General features: G+C 52.9%; 1 protein-coding gene across 7 annotated transcripts in view; it reads left to right on the forward strand.

Annotated features, from left to right (window-relative positions):
* The window catches only part of ABLIM3 (actin binding LIM protein family member 3), a 105,276-nt gene that overhangs the window by 77,522 nt on the left and 5,559 nt on the right, over positions 1-22,195 (forward strand). The window contains exons 9-20 of one of the 7 annotated variants that reach the window (XM_026658044.2): positions 3,472-3,530; positions 5,001-5,072; positions 5,564-5,719; positions 8,678-8,707; positions 9,759-9,888; positions 10,909-11,007; positions 12,955-13,005; positions 15,526-15,660; positions 16,002-16,066; positions 16,743-16,890; positions 20,119-20,148; positions 21,705-21,763. In XM_026658044.2, the coding sequence (XP_026513829.1) occupies positions 3,472-3,530; positions 5,001-5,072; positions 5,564-5,719; positions 8,678-8,707; positions 9,759-9,888; positions 10,909-11,007; positions 12,955-13,005; positions 15,526-15,660; positions 16,002-16,066; positions 16,743-16,890; positions 20,119-20,148; positions 21,705-21,763 (1,034 nt within the window). Of the gene's footprint in view, positions 1-3,471; positions 3,531-5,000; positions 5,073-5,563; positions 5,720-8,677; positions 8,708-9,758; positions 9,889-10,908; positions 11,008-11,385; positions 11,469-12,954; positions 13,006-15,525; positions 15,661-16,001; positions 16,067-16,742; positions 16,891-20,118; positions 20,149-21,704; positions 21,764-22,195 lie in introns of those variants that run through there. The other 6 variants (XM_029912946.1, XM_029912947.1, XM_029912949.1 and 3 more) reach the window with 6 other exon arrangements.

The raw sequence follows: 22,195 nt of genomic DNA on the forward strand, positions 1-22,195 counted from the left end.
CCTCCAAAAGCTCCCTGCCCCTTCTCCTGCCCCCTGGCCCCCTTACCCTGCCGCTCAGAACATGGTGTTGGGCTCTGTGCGGAGCCGGACACGTGGCTGCGCTCCCCAGCGCAACACACAACCCGGTCCCTGCCCCCGCACAGTGCTGCCGGAGCGAGGGAGCAGGGGAGAAGGAGAAGTGGGGGGAGGAGGAGCTGCCGAGGCCCGATGCAAACAGCCCGGCAGGCCGGCCGGCTCAGAATGCGGGGGGCGGGGGGGGAGGAGGAGCTCTACTGCTGCTCCGGAGTCCAGCCCGGCAAGCTGCGGGGGAAGGGCTCTGGCTGCCAGAGCCCCATGCGAGCGGCTGACTTTCCTGCAGCCCTCCCAGCCGCGCCTCGCTCTGCATGGGGGGGAAATCCCGGACATTTTTAGTGATTTGCAAATTCCCCCCCGGACGCTATTTTTAACACAAAAAGGAGGACATGTCCGGGTAAATCCGGACGAATGGTAACCCTAAGTCAGAGCATATCTATAAGAGCGAAAGAGGGAGGTCTCAGGGACCTGGGGACATTTTCCTGGAGGAGAAATTGCCCCTCCTGGCCAGCTTGTTTCTCGCTCAGAGTCACTGTCAGTAACGCACGTGCACACAACATATTAACTTCATCAGCGCTGTTGGAGCATGCCGGCCCATGCCCTTGGCCAGCACCACTGGAACACACAAGCCACTGGGCCAGGTGGGGGATTCCCATCCATGGCTAAAGAGCCACCTATCTAGGAACTTCTTGGGCCTCCAGCACTGTAGTGTCTAGAGCATTTCACACTGTTCAGAGGTTAGTCCTCGCTGTCCCCTGTGAGGTAAGGAGCTGCCTCCTTGTTCCCATTTTGCAGTGGGAAGGCTGAGGCACAGAGAGAACAAGACCAGCATTTTCATAAATGGCCACAGGTTTTGGGTGCCCAACTTGAGAAACAGACACACCACAATCAGTGGCCACTATTGGTTTAAGGAGTATGTTTGAGCTCTCACTGTGAGCCTGGGAATTGAACCTAGATCTCTCGGGTCCCACTCCAGTGCCTTAACCACAAAACCAACCCTCCTCTGTTTCCAGGTTCTGCTGAGTGCAGCACTGAAAGGGCTAAGCCATGCAGCACAGGTGGCTGGTTTCAGCAAGAAGGAAATAAATAATCGGGTCTCTGGAGATGTTCATCCCTTGCTGAAGCTGCCTTTGGGGCTATTTCCAGCTCTGAGGGAGGGTGTGTTTTCCCTTTGGTAACCTGCAGCTGCCTGTCACCCTGAGTCATTAATTACCCCTGTAGGTCTGTGGGGTAATTGCAGGGCTGGGTCCCTCCCACTCCTGCACTGCAGGATTTGTGGCAGGAGCCCTCCGCCCGGGGCTGACTGACTCCTCCGTGAGATGCTAATCGTGTTGGCGTGAACACGGGGGAGTGGCCATGCCATTAGTGTCATGCTGGAATGTCAGCCAGCATGCTCCCAGAAGCACGTCCCTTGTTTGGTGGGGAGGCAGGGGTGTTTTATGAAAGCTCTGCACCTGGCTGTCATCCCTAATGCATGGCCTGTGACAGGCTGGTTCTGTCATGGCATCCAGGGGCCCAAAATGTAACACCTACAAATGGGTGAAGGAAGAAAAGGGGTCTGGTTTTCTGGAATTGATGATTTATGAACCAGGACTATCGGATGGATTGTGTTGGTACATGCCCAGTCTGGGGCTGCTACAGCCACATTCTCATCTTGACTCTGATCCTGAATTCCCTTGGGGGCTGGTTCCTGCTCTCACAGGTGAACGTCAAACGTTACCAGCCAAGACCTGAGTTCAAGATTCTGTGTTACCCCAGGAACAGCTGATTCTAATATGGCTACCTAAAGCAGGGATGGGGCAGGACAATGCTCCGCTGTTTCCAGGAAAAGCACGGAATCCTGAACACAGGTCCTGGTAGGTAGGTAAATGGGGAATGGACTTTCCAGTCGAGGTTTGTTGTTTCTGTCAGTTTTCTACCTGCAGTTCCCTTTCTTCTGTTTGAAAGTTTATTTTTAAATAATCTGTTTCTTCACCTCTGAGGTGAGTTATTTGTCTGGCATTTAGCTGGTAGTGTTTTAGTCTTCTATCTACCCATCTGCACAATCAGATTCAACAGTGAATGACTTATGTAGCCAAGAGAACAGAGGATCTGTGAGCTTACACTGACTTTTACCAGCCAGTAATCTCGGGCTTTGGGAGCTAGAGAGGCTACAATGGATTGGAAAGGGAGAATTACGCATTATTTTGAGGCACAAAGGATCATATTAAAGCACTGGTCCAGTGCCTCTGCCCGGCCCCCCTATCCATCAGCCCCAGTCCAAGGACATTCCTGTGGCCACACTTTAATATAGAAGGTGCCCAGGAAAGTCAATAAACCTGACAAAATCAAAGACTAACAGAGACATTGCTGGGCTTGGGCGCCTGTCGCTTTCCTCCCATCCGGCAGAAGCTGTGCAGCTATTCCGTCTAAATCTCACTCAGTATTCCATCAGTGAGGGCTCCATTGGCATGCCTTGGTCATTCGATGCAGACTCGCACCATTTACAGGCTCACAGGGTCTCCCATTGACAGACCCATAGGTATAGGAGGGGGATGTTGCACTGGCTTGTCATCTGTGGAGACCTGGATTCAAGTTCAAGTTTACATCACAGGTGAAAGGAGTTTGCTGGAATGTGCTTGGCGCTGTACAGGATTCAGATCTCAAAACAGCCCCTGCCCCAAAGAGCTGACAATCTAAAACAGTGGCTTTCAATCTTTCCAAACTACTATATCTCTTTCAGGAGTCTGATTGCTCTTGTGTACCCCAAATTTCACCTCACTTAAAAATGACTTGCTTACAAAATCAGACATAAAAATGTAAGTGTCACACCGTGCTATTACTGAAAAATTGCTTACTTTCTTATTTATACCATATAATTATAAAATAAATCAATTGGAATATAAATATTGTACTTACATTTCAGTGTATAGTATATAAAGCAGCATAAACAAGTCATTGTATGAAATTTTAGTTTGTACTGACTTCGCTAGTGCTTTTTATGTAGCCTGTTGTAAAACGAGGAAAATATCTAGATGAGTTGATGCTGGAAGACCTCTGCGTACCCCAGGGCTATGCGTACCCCTGGTTGAGACCCACTGATCTAAAAGATGCATATGACTTGCAGGCTTTGCTCCCAAGAACCCCAGGACTGGAACAGCAGGAGAGGCTGCAGACCAGGACTGGGGATTCTCAGCGGAGCTGTCGGGGTCCAGGACTAGAATAGTGGGGGCAGTTGTAAGGCAGGATTGAAGTGCATCTGCAGAGCTGCTTGCAGGTCCAGGACTAAGCTAGCTGGGTGTGCTGCCAGTCAGGATGGAGGGGTACTTATTACACCTGGTTCTGACTATGAGTGGCAATTTGGTCTCTCCAGTGGCGAGTTGAAAGGCTCTGATCCTCTGCTGTTCCCCTGGCTTTCAGGTTCTGAAGTGTGGCACCCGATCTGCAAACAGGCAGCAAGAGCAGAGAAGAAATTGAAGGTAAGCTGGAGCATCAGAGGTTCCTGATGGAGTTTCTGTGACAGGTGGCTGGGCCAGAAGCACGCTTCAGTGTGCCTCCAAGACAAGCAGACATCTCTGAAAGTGCCCCTGAGAGCTCTGGTCCCTGGCTGGAAATGAGTTATGTGGGGAAGGCCCAAACTGAGGGGGACCCGCCATACCAAAAACGCTGCAAGACCCTGGCCCAAGGGTCAGCACATTCAGCTTCCTGCTTTCCAAAGGGTCCTCGGCAACCCAGAACTTTGAGGATCCCCCTCCCGCCTCTGAGGTTTTGCATTGCAGCCATCATCCTTCTCGCCATGGGGAGTCATGGCCAGGACTCCATTTGAAGAGCAGCTGCAGATCTGTAAATGTCTGCAGGGAGTGCTATTGAGCACTGTGAGGAGGCATCATTCCTCCATACGCCACATGCCATTTCCTCCTCCCTGCGGAGAGATGCTTCCAGCCCACAGAGTCAGAGACCGGCCAGACTCTCTGTGCTTTAGTGGGTGTTTGGTTGTTCCGATTGTTAAATTGTAGGTAGACACAAACCCAGGAATGTTCCAGGCCAGGAGAGCAGTCACCATATGGCCCATCAAAGCTGCCTGTCTTTGCACCCTTCATAACATCAGGATAAGCCAGATCAGCCCCTTGCTTCCCTGCTGTCTCAGTGACAGCTTGACAGCCATGCTGCAGGATGCAAGCTGCTGTAAAGCTCCTTTCCACCCTGCTGAAAAGTTTGATGACTCGGCCTGCTCAATCCCCTATCTTGTGTGCCGTTCAGAAGAAGCACTGGGAGGCCTTTGTCCGTGGCGAGGCTGCTGGCCATGCTCACAGTCCTCAGGTGCACATTGAACATGCATTGTCGGTTGTAGTGCAAGATGCCAGAGCAATGCTGGAATAAACCATGCCTGCCAATTCACTGACAGGCCGTTGCAGCGGGTGGTCTGAAGGACTGAAGTCATCGCCAGAAACAAACTTTTTATGGAAGCAAACCCACAGATTGCCTCTTCAACCTTCCAAGCCCTGCAACAAGTTCCCTCTAGTGTTCTCAGTTAGCATTAGGTATGATTAACAGCTGCGTGTCTTTCAAAATCATTCGATTTTAATGTGCAGAGCCTGTCTTGCTGGATCTGAATCTGGCCATTAAAGTGGACTGGACATTTTGGCCTATGCAAACCCAGACAGAATGTCGATATACCAACAACCTTAGTGATTGGAAGGGAGTACAGAGGGCATTGCTGGGCAGTTTCACAGGGTTATAACCTGCTGCTGGGAGCGTGGGTGCTGTCCCTGTCCTGGAGTTAGACGGTGGGGAAAAATTCAGCCTTGATATAAGCAAGTGAAATTCCATTGATTTCAATGGTGTTATGCCTGCGTTGTGTCAAGGCTGGATTTGGTCCCATAATCTCCATGATTTGAATGATGGACAGCTTAAGTTCTGATCCAGTTTGTGGTTTTCTATGCACACAGCACAGAAGAACATCAGAAACCTCCATCTCGCCCCCTGGTTCCAGTATTGGTTCCCCCAACCGAGTCATCTGTGTAAGTACAGCTCTGTCACAGAGTCTCCGATGTGATGGGGAAAGGGTGGCTCCATATGTTCCAGCGGGGACAGGAGAAGGAGATCTCCCTGCACAGATCAGGTTGGGAGCAGCAGGATCTCAATTCCAATCTGCAATGCAAGCAATGGGGATGCAGAAGGGGTCTTTGGGGGTAAGTCTACCCTGAGTGTCTGCCTGCCTTGACCTCAGCAGGCCCTCTATGATGAATGGGAGATCTCGGAAGAGTATTGCCAAGGCAGTTCAACACCATGACCCACCCAGCCCTTTCCCCACTGCTGCCTCTTCTCTTCCTGGGAGAATGTTGTGCCTCTCATGAGGACATCTCCTTACGTTTTTACCTTTCCTGTGGTGACACACCGGTTCTGTTTGCTCTGATGGGAGCGTCACACTGTATATTCCAGCCTTCCCTTCCCTTTCTCCTCATCTTTCTCTCTGTCTCCGTCTCTCTGCCTCTGTCTCTCCGTCTCCTAGGCTAAAGTGGATAATGAGATCCTTAATTACAAAGACCTGGCAGCTCTTCCCAAGATTAAAGCCATCTACGAGGTGCAGCGTCCCGACCTCATTTCCTACGAGCCCTATCACAGATACACGTCAGATGAGACGCTGGAGAGATATAGCTATGGGGAGGTACTGAGTCTTGGCATTTGCAGACAGGGACCTCAGGATCTGATGAGGGTTATTGCGGGGGGGGCGGACACAGATTCTTATTACAGTTCTGTGGGTGCAAATCCTGAATAACTCCATTGGCATTAGTGGGGTTACTTCAGATTTACAGTGGGGGAACCAAGAACAGAATCTGGCCTAGAACATCTCCAAGGAGGATTCTTGTCTGTTGTCTGGAAATCCAGGATGGGCCAGGACAGGAGAACCTTGGCCCCAGCCTCCTCCACTGTGGGCCACAAGAGTGAGCCAGAAAACTGCTACAGCATCAGTTAGTGACAATCTATGACTCTGCCCATGCTGATGGAGGCCATTGGCGATTGGTCACACCACATAATCTGAAGGGAGTGCTTTGGGGAGAAAGGTGGCCCCAAGGAATGGCTCCTCTGGGGAATGTCGCCCAGTGCACTGAGCCCAGGAAATGAATGAGGGGAAGGGGGTGTCTCCGCAGCACCCTCAGCCCAGCACAGACTGTAAGTTCAGATCTGCAGCGGGGTCACTCTACGTGCACCTGAATTGCTCACACACCAAATGGTGCTGTTGAAAATCTGATTCTTAATTGCAGCTATTTACCCTGCAGTCCATTTTCCAAAGAGCACCCTCTTGCTTAGATGGGGTGCAGGACAGGCTCACCAGATGGCCTGCTGCAGGGAAGCCACACCAGTGTCCGCAGAGCAAGGGTCTCGGCAGGACAGCCCTTATCTAACGCTGACGCCACTGGATGGGGACGGGAAGGGAGCAGGGGAGCTGAATGGTGCTGTCCATGTCCACGGGGATATTAGAAAGAGCTGTGTGGAAGGAAACCAACACAGCCCTTGGCATGGGACTTCCCCTGCCCTACTCCTGGGGGCAGGCTGGGACTGCTGGACAATTTCACCCACTTAAATGGGAAGGAGATGAGTGCATGGGTTTGACCTGGAAGGAAGCCAGATCCTGCCTGATCCAGGTCCCACTGAGGACTGCAGAAGCTGAGGGCAGAATTGGGCCCTTTAAAATGGTCACAGAAGAGGCCTTTGTAATAACCAGCAATGACTTCTCTGAAATCTCCAGTGTGAAGCAGGTGCCAGGGTTCATCGTGAGCCAGCCGTCCAGAGCACTCAGCTGTCTGTGCCCTCTGTACCAAGGTGGGAGCAGTGACGCTGTCCTTTGTGTGCAGTGTTCTGGAGCTGTATGGGGCTCTCACCTGCCCAGGAAGCACAGCTCAGTACACAGCCTCACTGTGTTGTGTTGAGTTTCCTGTTGGCCTCAGATCAGGGCCTTGGGGCACTGAGGGCCTGGTTCTTCTCTCCCTTACACCTGTGTAACTTGAGATTTAGTCCATGGAGGTCGCTGACATTCCGCAGTGTAAAACTGGTGTAGGCAAGAGGAGAATGGGGCCCTGGATTCTGGAAAGCACCATATGGGGGGAAGCTAAGAAAACACCCTGCTGGCTTCTGGATTCCTTGCACCTCTGCTTTGTCCCAGGTCTACGGGTGGTTGGCTTGTGAGCTGGCTAAGGCAACTGCCCCCTGAGGCGCTCTGCAGCACTGTGCGCTGGGGGCTCTGCTGCCTTTCATCCATATGAGCTGCGCCTGCAAATGATCTCTGGATAAAGCAGAGAATGCAGGTTACCATGTTAGGGCCTCTCGTGGACAGCGACATGGCCTATGACACAGACAGGGATGGCATGCAACGGCACAGACCTCCAACGCCAGGGGACAGTGCAACTGAGATGGCAACAGAAAGGTAGCATGGGAAGCTACTGTGTGTCAGATGGCTCAGCAACAGGCTGTTACCGAGGGCTCGCACGCTGTGGGGTGGGGTTTGGAGCCTTTTGCTTTGAGTGGGTCTCGCTGTATTCGCAGCTGTCTGGTGTAAACCCCTTGAATTGATGCAATTTCAGTGTGTTGTCCAGACAGCCCAGTGCTGCTCTTGGTGGCATCTTCTGACCCCTGTATGTGCACAGTAGGTCACAAAGCCGTGTTTCATAGTGGGATGGTGTCTCCTGTGAACCCATCTGACCTCGCTTAACTCCCATCTGTTTATATCCTCCCCATTGAGTTAGTTGCTGCTGTTTCACCAACTCCAAGGGAAGCATCATAGCCAGACATTCGCATCTGGAGCTTTCCAGGTTCAGCCCGTCCCTTCTCATCCTCTGAGGGCATTTCCCCTCACCTCCCGGTCTGTGCAGCTGCTGTAATGTCATTATTTGTATGTGAAACTCAGACAGGCAGGAGAGAGGAGAAATCCCCTCTGAACACTAGGGCTCTGGGTTGGCAAGAGCAGGACCCTCTTGGACTTAGCATTGTATCTGGAGTCTTGCTCCAAGCATGCAGAGCCAGACGTTCTGTGAACAGGTCAGACTCCGTAGACACGAGCAGGCAAGGGGTTGATTTACGGGCTCCAAGGGCTGGTTGTTTCAGTTGTTTCCAAACTGGGAAAGCCAAGCTTGGATGGCTTCACTCTCCCATACATTGTGTATCCCAGCATGAGGGAAATCCCAGCATGGCCATGGGAGCGCCTGCCTGCCAGCTCCAGTGAAGGGGAGGGGGGATATTCTGCACCAAATGAAAGAAGCTGAAGAATTCCCCCAAAGTCTCTTCCCCAGGAGGAAAAATGAGTTGCTCCCATGAGTTCCTCTACCAGGCATTTCTCCTGGAGCACTGGCTGGATGGGATCAAGGCAGCCCCTCTGTGCTCCAGCCTGGACTCAGAGTGGCTGAGGTGGAGGGACAGGCTGCTATTTATTTCCCATCGATGGAGCCTTCTCTCCCACAGGCTTCCCTCAGTGCCTGGCCATTTTAATGTGGCTGTGGTTTCACTAAGAGGGCTGTAATTTGGGGCAGATGAAGTGCTGTGAGGCCCGGGTCAGTCACATCATCCATTAATCATGTCCCTCTCTCTTCTCTCCCTCCTGTACTGTCTCTGGACCTCCTGCTCCCTCCAGTCCCTTGGAACGCTGTCTCCGTATTCTCAGGTAAATACACTGTGCTCCAGAGACCTCTGGGACCGCAAGGCTGGAGGTGGGTGGGACCTGCATGGAGTTATAACTTAAGGATTTGGCTGGACCAAGGGGACCCCTCATGCCTGACAATGGGGGTTCTGCATGGAGACAGCTGTTGGGCTGCTGAATCCCTTCTTGGTGTAACTCCATTGAAGTCAGTGGAATTACACCGGGAGTGAATCTGGCTTATGATGCTAATGCAGTAATTCTACTGGAAGTTGCTTTCTTCAAGTTAGGACTGCAGTGCCAGCCCCACAGTCCTGCCATGCTTGCCTGAGATTGCTCTGGAACAGGGAGCAGGGTCCGTGTGCTCAGCCCTGGTGTAAGAGGGGGGAGACCTTTGTTACATAAAGGTGGGCCCATCAGTTGCATCTTGGAGCAATGTTGACAGGTTCTGGAGAGAGATGTCCAGCCTTCCTTGGCCAAACCATTGGGGTGGGGGAGGAGGCATCCCTCTTTTGGGGACATTGGGAGGGGAACAAACGGGGAATTCTCCAGGCACCAAGAAAGTCAAACCACTAAAGAATGGGAATGTGGTGTTTCTCAGCTGCTCTGCTTCCAAAGATCCATTGCAGGGGGACTCATGACTCCAGTCAGCTCTTGCTGTTAAGCCCCACGCATGCTGAGAGGAGCAGAGCTCACGTGGGAGATGCATGACTTGTTGTCTCTAAATGCCAGATGGCTGCTTTGCACTGTACACCCATTCCACAGCCACACAAGGCCTGTGCACCACCCAGCTCACCACACCCACTGTGCCTTTACATCACAAAGGCTTTACCCTGTCCTAGCTGAGAAGAGTCAGTGTCTCTGGCTGTCATGGGGGTAGGGGGGGCGTTTCCCTGAAGGAAAGAGAAGACCCTGCCTTCCTGAAAAGCTGTGACTCTGCCTATACAAACACCTCCTTCCCCCACTCTATGACTCCTTTATGAGGCCTTGTTTCAGCTATCTCCATGCCCCAGAGCCTGAGGCGCATGCACCTTCTCTGACCCATGCCCTTTATTCACATCTCCTTTCACCCATCCAGGATATCTATGAAAGTATTGACATACGGCAGAGACGGGCCTCCAGCCCGGGCTACATCGACTCCCCCACCTACAGCCGCCAGGGCATGTCTCCCACCATCCCACGCTCCCCACATCATTACTACCGCTCAGGTAAGGACATTGGCCCCCCACCACCAGGCCTGGCCCAGGTTAAAACAGCCAGCGGAGAGCAGCAGAGCAGCGTGCTGGGATCACAAGGACACGCACGCCTCTCCCGGAGGCCTTGGCCATCCCTTTGGCAGCAGCGCAAGTCATGTTGGGAAATCCCAACTCCGAACAAGGAGGAGTTAAATTCGACAGTGCCTGCAGGATGCTGGGATGGGGGATTTCCTTTCCTAGGGGTGTGTGCCCTAGAGAGTGGTGGAGTGATCTGCCTTTGGCTGCCTTATGCACAATCCAGTTCAGCTAATTCCGCTCCCTGGGGCCTTCCTCCTGTCTCATACTCAACTCAGTCACAGCATCGCCCCATCACTACAGAAAATCCAAGATGGTGGCTCCATGCTGGCACTGGAACTAGCGGCGTGGCTGATGCTCGACTTGCTTATCCTGGGAAACGAGGGATGCATCAGAATGCATGTACCTGTCAACGCTGGGGGTGAATCCTCACACCCCCCCCGGGCTAGCACATCTTCGGGTGAGGAAGAAGGGCACAGCTGTACCTTGAAATCGGGGGGGGGCGGAGGGATGGGCAGGAAAACCCAGAGAGAAATGAGTCTGGCAGACTTGCCCTCTGCTGGGTTTCCCCCCATGTTGTTCAGTAAGGCTCCAACCCCTGTAGATAAAGCTCTTAGCACAGTCGCCATCAAAGACTTTGCCATAACAGTGAGAATGACAGGGAAATCCTGGACAGGAGTTTGGGGCCCCTGCAATGGGTTCTGGGCTAGGCCCCTGAATGGCATGCACCTGTGGATTTTCCTCTGGTTCCCATCTATCCCTGTCTGTAAACCCTCAGTTCCTCCCTCACGACGTGTGTAGGAAACCACACCCCCATCCATCCATCCCTTCCTTCCTCCCCAGCCATTGACTCAGGTGGCTTGCTGCTCTTCTAACATGGCTGCATTTAACACCAGTTTTCTTCTGCCTCTTGTTCTCTCTCAATCACTGTCACTCCCTCCGATCCGTGCTTTCCAGGCACAGAGAGTGGGCGCAGCTCCCCCTACTATAGCCAGTTAGATGTGAGGTCTTCTACTCCAACCTCATACCAAGCTCCCAAGCATTTCCACATTCCAGGTAGGCTCTGGAAACCTCCGGCCTGTGGGGAGCACTGTGTCTATTGCATGCATGCATGTGCTGTACGTGTGTATTGCATGAGTAGCACCACTGCCTGCCTAGAGTCAGCTAGCAGCAGCAGGACACGTCCCATGGTAAAGGCCATCCATAAACAAGACCTGCAGCTTTAACCCCACCTAAACTTCCCATCGTCCAGAGTCTGCTATACCCTCCCCTGCCATTTCCCACTGCTTCCTGCCCCCCACAAAGTGAAATTCCCTGCAAGGACCCTGCCTTCCCTTCCCTAGAGGATCACAAGGCAAAGCTTTTCTGATTAGAAGCTTTTCTACACCCATTCTTTACAGATGATTTATTTTATACTCCTCCTACTCCCCCTAGGGCCCGGTGCACCCTTCCCCCAGAGTCTTCTGGGCTTGCCAGATGGCTGCTCCCCTCCAGCAGGGACTCCAGGGGGCCACCAGGTAAGGCCCACTGCCCCCTCAATCCATCCACTGATCTTCTGAGGGGTTGGGAGGGAAACAAGCACCTGTCCCACTTCTTCAGGATACACAATAGGGCAGCAAGAAGGTACTCACTCCCTCTCTCAGCTGCAGTCACAGGGACAGACTGGACCATTCGTCAAATCCAAAACTATCCACTCAGTCCATGTAAAGCAAACCCACCCTAATAAGTTCAAGGGACCTTTGACCTGTCCCCCCTTCTAAAGCCATTTAACTGGCTCTCAAGTTCACCTTTGAGATGGGCCTGATTTAAACCCCCAGACTTGGGTGGTGGGGTGCTGACTGCAAACCTAGATTCCTTATGTTGCAGTTAGCCCTTGTCTCTAGAGTGGGCCGAGCTGGTGACCTGGGACCAAAGGTACCCAGATTTTGGGGAAGGTGTTTAAAAAATCCAGGCCACTTTTAGTATGCACATACATAGTACAGAATTAGCATCTCTCAAGGTGGATACCGAGGGCCTGGACTGGAGCTGCAGCCTCACAGCCTTCTCCTCATGCTCGCCCATGTAACCAATCCATGGCCGCAGCCACCACCATGGTGACCAGCTCTACACACACCTGCAGGGTCCCATGCTCCCTGCAATGGCCCTATCTCGACCCTCTCCCTGTCCAGCCACCCCACCACCACAGCTATATGTGCGGACCGGAGCTCCCCTGCCCCTTTGCTGATGTCTTTTATGGATGGCCCCATCCCTGCTCCGCCAGCTCAGCTGATAGGCCCTAGCGCTGGTAGGGTAGCTATAGGCACAGTCTCCAGGTAGCTTCCCCTTCCCAGCTAGCTCTATTTCTCCCTTGCTGAAAGAGGCTTTGGCTGATGTTGGTTTGCTCTCAGGTGGATCATGGATAGTTCTTCTAGACACCTGTGCCCCCAAGAAATGATCTCCCTCCTGAAAATCCATCAGTAACAGCCCACTCCATGGGGCTGACTGACAGAGAGGTACCCCCAGATCCTTGGTCTCTAGGTGTCCCCTCTCTCTTCCCCTCCAAGACACCTTTGTCTGAGAAGAGCCAACAGCGGGGACAGGAAGGAGAAGCATCTGCCATTCTGTCAGTGCCAGTGCATGGTGTTAACACTGAGCATGCTCACTGCATGTCCTCTAGCACACACACTACCTCCCCACCCTAGGGTTTTCTGTAGCACCCATCACTATAGTATCTGGGTGCTTAGCTTCCAAAACAGGTTTAACCCTCTTTCTCCCCCACCTCGTAAGCCAAACCAGACCCTGATCCATCTTTGATGAAATGCCTTGGAACTAGGTTGCATTTTTTTGCTTAAAGTCCATGAAGGTGAAAAACGTTGAACGTAACAGATGAGTGACTGGGGGTTTGCATCTCCTCTTCCATGCCCTCTCCATATCCGCTGCTCCCAGCAAACACACACTGACTTCCATGTCCTTTCTCTTTCTTTTCTTTTCTTTCTTTTCTTCTCTCTCTCTTTTTTCCTCCAGCTGCCGGAGAGAGTAACATCTACCGGAAACCCCCCATCTATAAACGACACGGTACAGTCTGAGTGTTGCTTTGGGGTGATTGCCAATTACTTAATAGTCCTGGCATCGGAAGAGCCAGACAGAGATTAGGGACCAGTTACACTGCTGAGTAACTCCTTGGACTGGGACAGGGTTACTCCAGATTTACACCGGTGTGAGACCGAGATAAAATTAATCTAGGACAGAGGGGAATGCCATTGTTAGGCAGAGAATCAGGTCATGGGGCTGCCCTGGCAGGCGCAGGAGGAGGTGGCGAGAAAGGCTGGAGGTGCTGGCAACCTTGGGCGTGGGACTTAGTGCAGGCACAAAGCTGTGACATTTCACATTGCCTTCAGCAAAGAGCCCAGGTGGTGGGAGTGAGAAGTTGAGTAGCACAGGAGATCTATCTGCTTACCTGTCACTTGGGGGTTCAATCCCCTCCTCAAATATAACACCAGGTTAGATATTTGTCTCCAGTGCTCAGCAGTTGCCAAAGATGGGAAAGCAGGTGCTGTAGGTCAGGACTGAGGGATGGCATGGGGAGACGGGGACTGGAATGGCAAGGGATGAGAGGGTGCTGCAGGTCAAGAGCCTGAAGGGCATTAACAGCAGAGCACAGGGCAGGGCTGGAATAGCAGGGGTGCTGCGGGTCAGGGTGCACTGGCAGAACTGTGAGGAGAGAGGAGTGAGCAGTATGTGCTTTTTTTAACACTAGCCATAATACAAATTACCTGGAAAAAACTAAAAAAAGAATCCCAACTTCCTGAAAACCTCTGACCGTCCCAGGCAGACATTACAGATTGAAAGAGAGTGTCGGTAACCTGTAGAGAGGGCTGGGGCTGTGGGAGTGGGGGATGTCTGGGGAGGTGGCACAAGGGCGCCTGGCACCAGCCAGGCCCTTGCTGAGGAGGGCTTGTTGTGTGCTCACCAACTTGCTTCGTGTAGCAGCTTTCCCTGTGAAACCGTAACTCTGTCTCTCCTTTCTCCCTCCGTGTGTCTCTTCTGTCCTGTCTGCCTAACACCCCTAACGCCCCCTGCTGGCTGTCTGCATCCCTCCGCGCTGTAAGTAGCTGCCTTTGCTGTGTTCTCCTGACTGACCCCTGGCATGTTACTGGGGGGCTCTGAGCACTCTTAGCTGGCCAGGCCTTGAGGTTGAGTTTGGCACCGGCTCTCTCAGCTCACCATAAGCCAAGGTGGCAGCAATCCTGCAGGGGTGCCCTCTGCCCCTCGCATGCTTGCTGAGGAAGAGATTAGCTCTGAAGAGGCAGCCATTTTGTTTTCTTAATGGTGGAGCAGGAGCCTCCAACGTTTGCCGTGTGGCCTGAAGCCAACCTAGAGTCCTTTTGTGCAGGGGGGTGACCCCATCCCCTGCTGCTGCGGGCCGTAGCTCTTCAGCACAGGAACCATGGGCCTGTATTCATGGCTCTAACTAGAGATGACATTGTGCATGGGGCTCCCCTCCCACACACACAACCCACCACGTCCCCTCCTCACAGCCTGGTACTGCCAAAGTCACCTCCCCCCATCCCTTCAAACATGCCCTCTGGGAAGCGCACTCCTTCCCTCTGCACTGTCCCGGGGCTGTGCTCCTTGCCTCTGGATCTCTGCTCAGGCTCCCAGGTCAGCATGGCACTTTTACTGCCCTTTTCTGGTGATGACATTGCATTCCTGAGGCAAGTTACCTAGGAAGGGAGGAGCAGCTGATCTCAGTAGCCCTTGTGTTTTCCTGCTTCCTTGGTTGGTGCAGTGGAAAATTGTAGGTTAAAGAGGAAGAGCAAGAAATTAGGACCAGCCAACATCACAGTGGGCTCTGGATCAGCACCATCCTGGCAGCTACCTTGTAACTCAGCCTGGCAGCCAAAGACTCTGCATCATGATGTCACGGCATTTGCACCTCAGCGCCGTGGACTCGGAGCAAGATGCAAGGCTGGCGTGGAGCGCACGGGACAGAGCCCTTACAATCAGAGTGCTTGGCAACCTATTCCGACCCATTTTGTGCAGAGCAGCTGTTTGCATCTGAGCCTGGGGCTGGGTGCTAGGAGCTACAGTGTTCTGTTCCCAGTTCTACCACTGCTCTGCTGTGTGACCTTAACTTCCCCTCTCTGTGCCCCTGCTTCGCCATCTGTAGAATGGGGGCAATGTTACTGACCTCCCGGCGGTGCCAGGTGTGATCAGTTAACGTTTGTCCAGCACTTTGATCATGGACTATTACCAATCAGGACAGGAGACTTCAAGCCACTGGGGAGAGTGGAGCAGGGGGATGTGCCACGCGCCCAGCTGGATCTCCAGGTCTGGTGGGTGACCCATCAGCCTCAGCCAGCTTGCTACCTCCATTGGCTGCCCTTTGCTTGGGGGACATACCTGGCCCCTCAGGCTTTGGGGAGAAGCACCGCCATAACTGTTTTCTCCAAACTGAAGCCTGTTTGGAGGGTTCCACTGACTGGAGCTGGGAGGCACTTGGTTGTCTGTGTGGGACGGCCATGGTGACGCTGACAGCATCTCCTCCAGAGCTTGGGTTTCCTTCCTAAATCTCGTGCTCTGTTGCTTTTGCAGACAATCCACCTGCAGCTACGAAAAGCAAAACCAGCGAAGACATTGCACAATCCTCCAAATACAGCCCAGCCTATTCCCCGGACCCGTACTACCACTCGGAGTCCGAGTACTGGCCTTTCCAAAGTTCGCCCAAAGGTAACGCAGGGAGCCAGACCTGCCCTGGGTGCGGCCAAGGCCACAGGAAACCCAATAACAACTTCCGCATGTGTCATTTTCTGGGAGGTGTTGGCTTTGAGCCTTTATTCCCCAGGGAAGGCCCAGTGTTGAGGGTATGTAAGTTAAATCGAGGGTAGGCACTGATGGAAGATGATGACACATCTAGAACCCTGGACCTGAAGTCCCCTCAGCCTTTGGGTTATTTGCCATGCACATTCATCCTGGGGCTCATCGCTAGCAATCCCGCCTGGGTGTCTGCCTGCTGTTTGTATTTGTCCATGTTGTGCATTTGACTGGGCCTGTCCCCTGTCTCCTTGCAGCACCGCGAGCCCGCAGATTCTCATCAGGGGGAGAAGAGGATGGGTTTGACCGGGGGATGCACAAGGTGAGTGGCTGTTTCCATCCTTTCCCCACCTACCCACTGGCATCTCCTCTCAACTCCTCCCCTGAGAGAGAAATGCAACAGAGGAGACGAGAAGAGAGCTGGCAGCAAGGTTGGAGGCCACACGCCCTGGCAGGGATCATGGCAGAGAGCCAGGAAAGACTGCCTTGGCCCAGTCTCCTTGTTCAGAGATCACAGCTGGAGTAAATCTGTGGCATCTGCCTTTTCCAGATGCTTCTGCCCCAGGAGTGGGTCTTGGGCCATCCACATGCTGTGGACCCCTCCATTCCAGGCTGCGGCCTTCCCAGGGGAAGCCAATGCACTAGGCCACTCAGGCCCACTTGTTCTTTGGTGCCTTCCTTCCCTTCATGGACTTTCCCCTCCCTTGCGCAGGCACCCGCAGACCTAATGACTTTGGCCAAGAACCCTCTCCTATGAAATGTGACCAGGGGGAGCGTGGAGCTGCCTTATGGGGCAGGTGTTGCTTGGGGAGGGGAAGGAGCCATTGTGCTCACCAAGAGGCACCTTACCTGCTCTGAGTGCATGACCAGGAAAGTCCAGCGTTAGTGGCATTGTGTGCTGACACCATGGCGGGGTGGTGCTGCCGCTGCTGGTTTGCAGAGAACTTCCCACCTGTGTCTGAAGCGTATTCCTTTCCGTTTCCCCTCGTGGTGCCTAGATCCAGAGCGGCATCGGCAGGTTGATCCTGAAGGAAGAGATGAAGGCACGATCCAATTCTTACGCTGACCCCTGGACGCCGCCCCGCAGCTCAGCCGGCAGCAGAGAGGCCCTGCACACAGTCGGCTACGAGAGCTCACTGAACGGCTGTAAGGAATGCCAAGTGCACTGTAGCAGCAGTGGGCGGGCTTCTTGGCTCACACAAGATGAAGAGCTTGTGGTTTCTAATTGGTTGGGAGCTGGCTGACATTTGGGGTTGTGAATGAGATAAACAGTCTTTCACCCCCGATGCCCAGATCTACACAGGCTGGATTAGATCCAGCCATGTGAGCGTAAAAGGATCCACGGGGCTGGCCAGCAATCTCTCCCAGCAGGGGGCTGTTCTGTGGCCGGGAGGGGCGGGGAATGAGTTGGTGGGTCTCAGACTATATGGCCACATCACAAAAATCAGCCATTGACTTTGCCATCTCTACTTCCCGCCTCATACTATGTTCCCACTTCTACTTCCATGACAAGGGCACGACCTGGCATGAGGTGTTGACATGGTGGGGAAGGAAGGACACCTGAACCAGGGCCTTTCAACGGCTGGAAAGGTTGGATGTTTGTAAGGGACATAGTTTGCCCCAAGAAATTAGTCTTGGACAACTCGTTCCTCTGATGGCTGCATCAGGGAACCATCTGTCCTTTACACACGTGCCCCTAGGCGGCACGCAGGGCCCAGTGTTTGGGTCTGTGCTTCAGGTATTTGGTGCTTAGGCTTGGTTTTTTGAATGCCTCAGGGAGCCAGAATAACATCATATCATCTGTTAGGGTGTTTGAGTGCCTAGATGGTGGAGAAACCTTGAGGAGACCAGAGCTCGTGTTAGTTTGGTCCCATAGCTATATCCATGAGGCAAAGAAATGCCCATGACAAACACAAAGACAAATACAGCTCCTGAGATCGTTGGGTTTGTCTGAGTTTCTCTGGGAACCCCTCGTCATTGTGAGTTAGGGTTGCACGTTCGTAGGGCTGCCACACAGTCAGTCCCACCTTCATTTTCTGTGGACTGGGGAATTCAGGCCTACAAAGGAATTACACACCTGCAATTGCACAGGCTGGTCACTAGATGGCACCATAGACAACTTGCCAGCTCATCCTCCAATTGGCCTCTTGGTTGGACTGCGTTCCTATGGCGGACTTTGCTGGCTGCTCTGGTGCTGATGCCCCTGCTTGCTATGGGGTCTCAGTAGTGCCAGTCTCTGAAAACAGGGATATTTCAGGGCTGCCTGGAGTCAAGTCCGCCAGGGGATATGAGGCCCAGGGTAGGGGGAGAAGCCAGCCCATGCGCAAGCCCTGCCGCTCTGGCTGAGGTCCCATAATAGCATCAGCTCTCGGGGGGCGGGAGGGAGCAGCAGAGGCAGAACCTGCTGCCACTGTGAACAAACAGGTTAGCAGCTCTCCATATGGCCAGAGTAACTGTGGCCTTAAAAGGCAGCTCTGAGCTGCCCAAGGCTGCAGTCTCCTCAAAGCTTTAGATGCAGTCTCCCCTCTGCAGATGGGCAGAGCCACCTCCCTCAGCCCCAGTGGCCAAGCCTGCAATATGCTGCAGGAGCTGCTAATAGTGACATGGAGGATGGGCCCACCTGAATCCCTGCTCTCAGGCCTTTGTAGAGAGGGAGCATGTCTAGTGATTAAAGTAGGGGTCTAGGCATCAGAAGCTCTGGGTTCTGGTCCCCACTCTGCCACCAACTTACTGTGTGGCCCTTTCTCGCTCTGTGCCTCAGTTTCCACATCTGTAAAATGCGGGCTAATCCTTCAGGGGGGTTGCATTAATTTAGATGGAATAAAGGGGCACAGAAAGTCAAAGGTGTTAACATGACCCGGTCTCTGTCCAACATTAAACAGTGTTAAACAAGGTTTGGGGTTTGGTATATAGAGACTTCAATCAGCCTGTTTAGTACCATGGCAAACACCGTGTTAAAAATCCTTAGTAACCTGTTATTAAAGATACAGAAATAGATGGAAAACTAGTTAAAGCATTTGAAATGTCAAGTATTAAATTAGGCTTCCATTTTAACAACATCCCTCATTCCCTTTCAGAAAAAACCCTTTGTTAGACAGTCTCTTAGGTGGTATGAGAGATGGTGATAACTCCTTTTTAGGTAAAAGAGAAGTTAGTTGAGATGGGCTGGAGCTGTTGTTAAAGTCCAGTCTCATTTCCTGAGAAGACAGAACAAGACAAACACACAAAGGGAGAGAAAAGAACAGCAAAGATGGAAAATGCAGCTTCTGTCTCTGGTGCTGACTTTCACTTGCAACCTCTCTGCTGGAGACACACAGGCCCATCACATGGTCTTATCAACCAATCCGAGACCTGGCAAACTCGTACCAGCATTGCGCTGGTTAGGGCATTGCTTTTAGCTACCTCTTTCTGGTCACAGGCTTACAGCATTGTTGCAAAATACATGGTCTTGGCCAGCTAAGCCAGACAGAAGCTAAAAAGGAGAGGGTTAGGAAAGAGAAGAAATAAGATGGGCAAGGAAGAGGACATATGCTGGGGGGGGGAGAGAGAGAAAGTCTCATATCCTAGGTGGTATTTGGGATTTAGCTGGAACTGGTGGAAGTTGCGGTGTCATTTGGGTCCCTTTCTCTGTCCCAGTCTGATCAGGGCATCTCTCAGAATTAGGACAAAGAAGGTCCAGAGTCCCAGGATATGGTGGGGTTGGCAGCCATGATGGTGAAGCTCTCTTCAGCAGTTAATTTTTCCCCCAATGTCTCTTTCATTAAGGACCCCAAAAGGGAGTGATGGGTGGAATAGCCCATCCCTTCATTTTGTCCATCAGTTAGGCCTAGTTTCTGACACACCAGTTTTGGTTCACTGATTTCTGGTTCCACACTTTTCTTGTTTATCGAGCATGAGCTTAACCCAGCCCTTGAGTTAGATCAATAGGCCTTTGTGTGTGGACTCATTCAGTCTTTCTGTCTCCCTGGCATACCTGTTCCCATCAAGAGCTGTTGTTACAGGACATTGTGACCTTTATAAACTTCCACTCACTTGTTACAGCTGAGCTCACAGTCAGGGTAAGTCTGCAGGCCCAGTTACCACAACAGGAGGAAGGCTCAGCTCACCAATATTCATAAAGCACTTTGAGATGCTCACTTGGAAGGTGCTGTGAAGGGAAAGGCTAAGTGCTGTGGAGATGAAAGCGGTGGGAGGGTGGGTGGGGTAGTGCTGGGAGAAGCAGAGAATGCTGTGAAATGAGGTTGTCCTTGGCCGTGGAAGCCAGGTGAGGGATGCCAGTCTCTGCAAACCCAGATCCTCTTGCCTGGTAGGGCTTTTTATCACAGTAAATGCCTCTCTGCCTGTGCTGACTTCCTGCTTTGTCTCTCATTGCAGCTCCCCGGACACATTACCTGGCTGACAGTGGTGTGTATATGTTCCCCCTCCCTTCCACTCTGTGCTCCTCCATCCGCAGGCCTTGTGAAAGTGGGGTGGGGAGGGGGGTTTCCACTGCAGGCAGAGAGGCCAGGGTGGCTTTTCCTTTAGGAGGGAGTGTGGTCTGGTCATTAGAGCATGGGAGTGGAAGTCAGGACTCCGGGGTTCCAGTCTCTGTTTTGCAGCTGATTTGCTGTCATCTTGGGTAAATCCCTTCTCTCTCAGGCTTGCTCTACACTACAGTTAGGTCAACATAAAACAGCTGATGTAAGTGCCCTACTACATCAACATCATAACTCCACCTCCATGAGAGGCGTAGGGCTTATGTCGGTGTAGTTAGGGTGACACAGGGTCTGTGTAGACACTGAGTTCCTTACATAGGCTGTTGGCTGTCTTGTCGACTTCATGGCTTTGCTGGACCTGCTGACAGGCCTCCTCTCCAAGCTTCTGTCGGTGGTGCACGTGCTCACCAGGAGCACTTCCATCAACTGTAGAGGGGAAGTGTAGTGGGCTGAGAGCCCGGACTCTCAGCTCCACACAGGTCCCCGCTGGGAGCCCTGCTACCCACCAGGGTCCCAGCTCCCCCCTCCCTGCTGGGAGCATGGCAGCTGACTGGACTCTGGATGTGGATCTCCCCGCCGGAAGCAAGAAGCCCCGAGCAGCTTCCCCACTGCTCCCAGCTGGGAGTGGGAAGGTGAGAAGCCCCGGGCAGCTTCCCCCTGCTCTTGGCTGCGAGTGGGAAGACGAGAAGTCCCCGGCGGGGACCTGCGTGGAGCTGAGACCCTGGCTCACTGCCCGCACACTTCCCCTCTTCGGTCAGTGGAAGTGCTCCTGGTGAGGACGTGCACCACCGACAGAAAGAGACCTCTGTGTTGACCTAAAATAGGTTGACTTAAGATTGTAGACACGCCCTAAGTCTGTTTCCCCCATGGAAATGGTGATATTCCTATGTACCCAGCTCCTAGTGGGGATGGGAGGCCTCTTGCATTAGTGTCTGTCACCTCAGGTGGAGGGGCAGAGTGCATATTGCAAAATCTTCTAGGTCCTGAGAGGCCCCTCCCGGCCTGCTGCTTGGGCCCAAGGTGACTCAGCGCTCCGTGCTCAGAGTCTCTGTCCTGGTCTCTCATTCCCCAGGGAGACAGCCCACTCAGCCACTGGGAGCAGAATCCAAGGGCTCCGAGGGGCATCCAGCCCTCAGCTGGGAGGGAGGTGACTGGGACAGGGGCCTGCAAGGGGAGACTCAGCAATATAAAGTGCAGAGGAACCAACCCCGCAGTGTAAAGGCAAGGTGTCCAATGGGCTCCTGCATTCACCTGCAGGAGGGGCCAGCTGCAGCACTGCATTTCTCCTTTCTCTGATGCACCTGCCAATATTGTGGCTATGAGGGAGCTTTGTCACCCGGGCTAGACCCTGCAGGCGTCCTCCTTCCTCTGGGCTGTGTTTGGGGACCAGACGCCTTGGCTTTGGCTCAGTAGCTGTGGTTTTCCCAGGCACAAAAGACCAGTCCCAGCTCTTGGGATTATGCAGCTTGTTTTTTCTCTTTTCAGATCCCCTCATTTCGAAATCTGCATCCCTCCCTGCCTACAGAAGGAACGGGCTGCACAGGGTGAGTGTCACTGGCTACCCCTGATCTGCCACCAGGTGGCGGTGTTTCGGAATGTTTCTCGTGGGCGAGTGGCTGCACAGGCAGGGTACATACACCTCCTGTGGAATGGAGAGGGGGCAGGTCTAGGGCAGTATCCTCATGGCTATTGAAACCTCTTTGTGCCTGGGTTCAGAATCCTCAGTCTGGGGTTCAGGATCCTCAGAATTAGGGGAGTTCTTTCTGGAGGTACATGCATTCCTGGAACAGAGGCACCCTGGCATAGCACCTGCCTCCAGGCACTGCACCCTCTGCTAAGACACATCCAGAGATTCCCAGGTGTATTTTGTGTGGAATCGAAGTAGAAACTAGAGATCAGAAAAGTTTCACCCAGTCCTGGGAATCTAGGAGCGGCAAGTGCCGTACCCTGAAAGTAAAATCTCTTCCAGATTCCTG

Source organism: Terrapene carolina, unplaced genomic scaffold, assembly GCF_002925995.2.
Source record: "Terrapene carolina triunguis isolate 2854851 unplaced genomic scaffold, T_m_triunguis-2.0 Scaffold395, whole genome shotgun sequence".
Classification (NCBI taxonomy): Eukaryota; Metazoa; Chordata; order Testudines; family Emydidae; genus Terrapene; species Terrapene triunguis.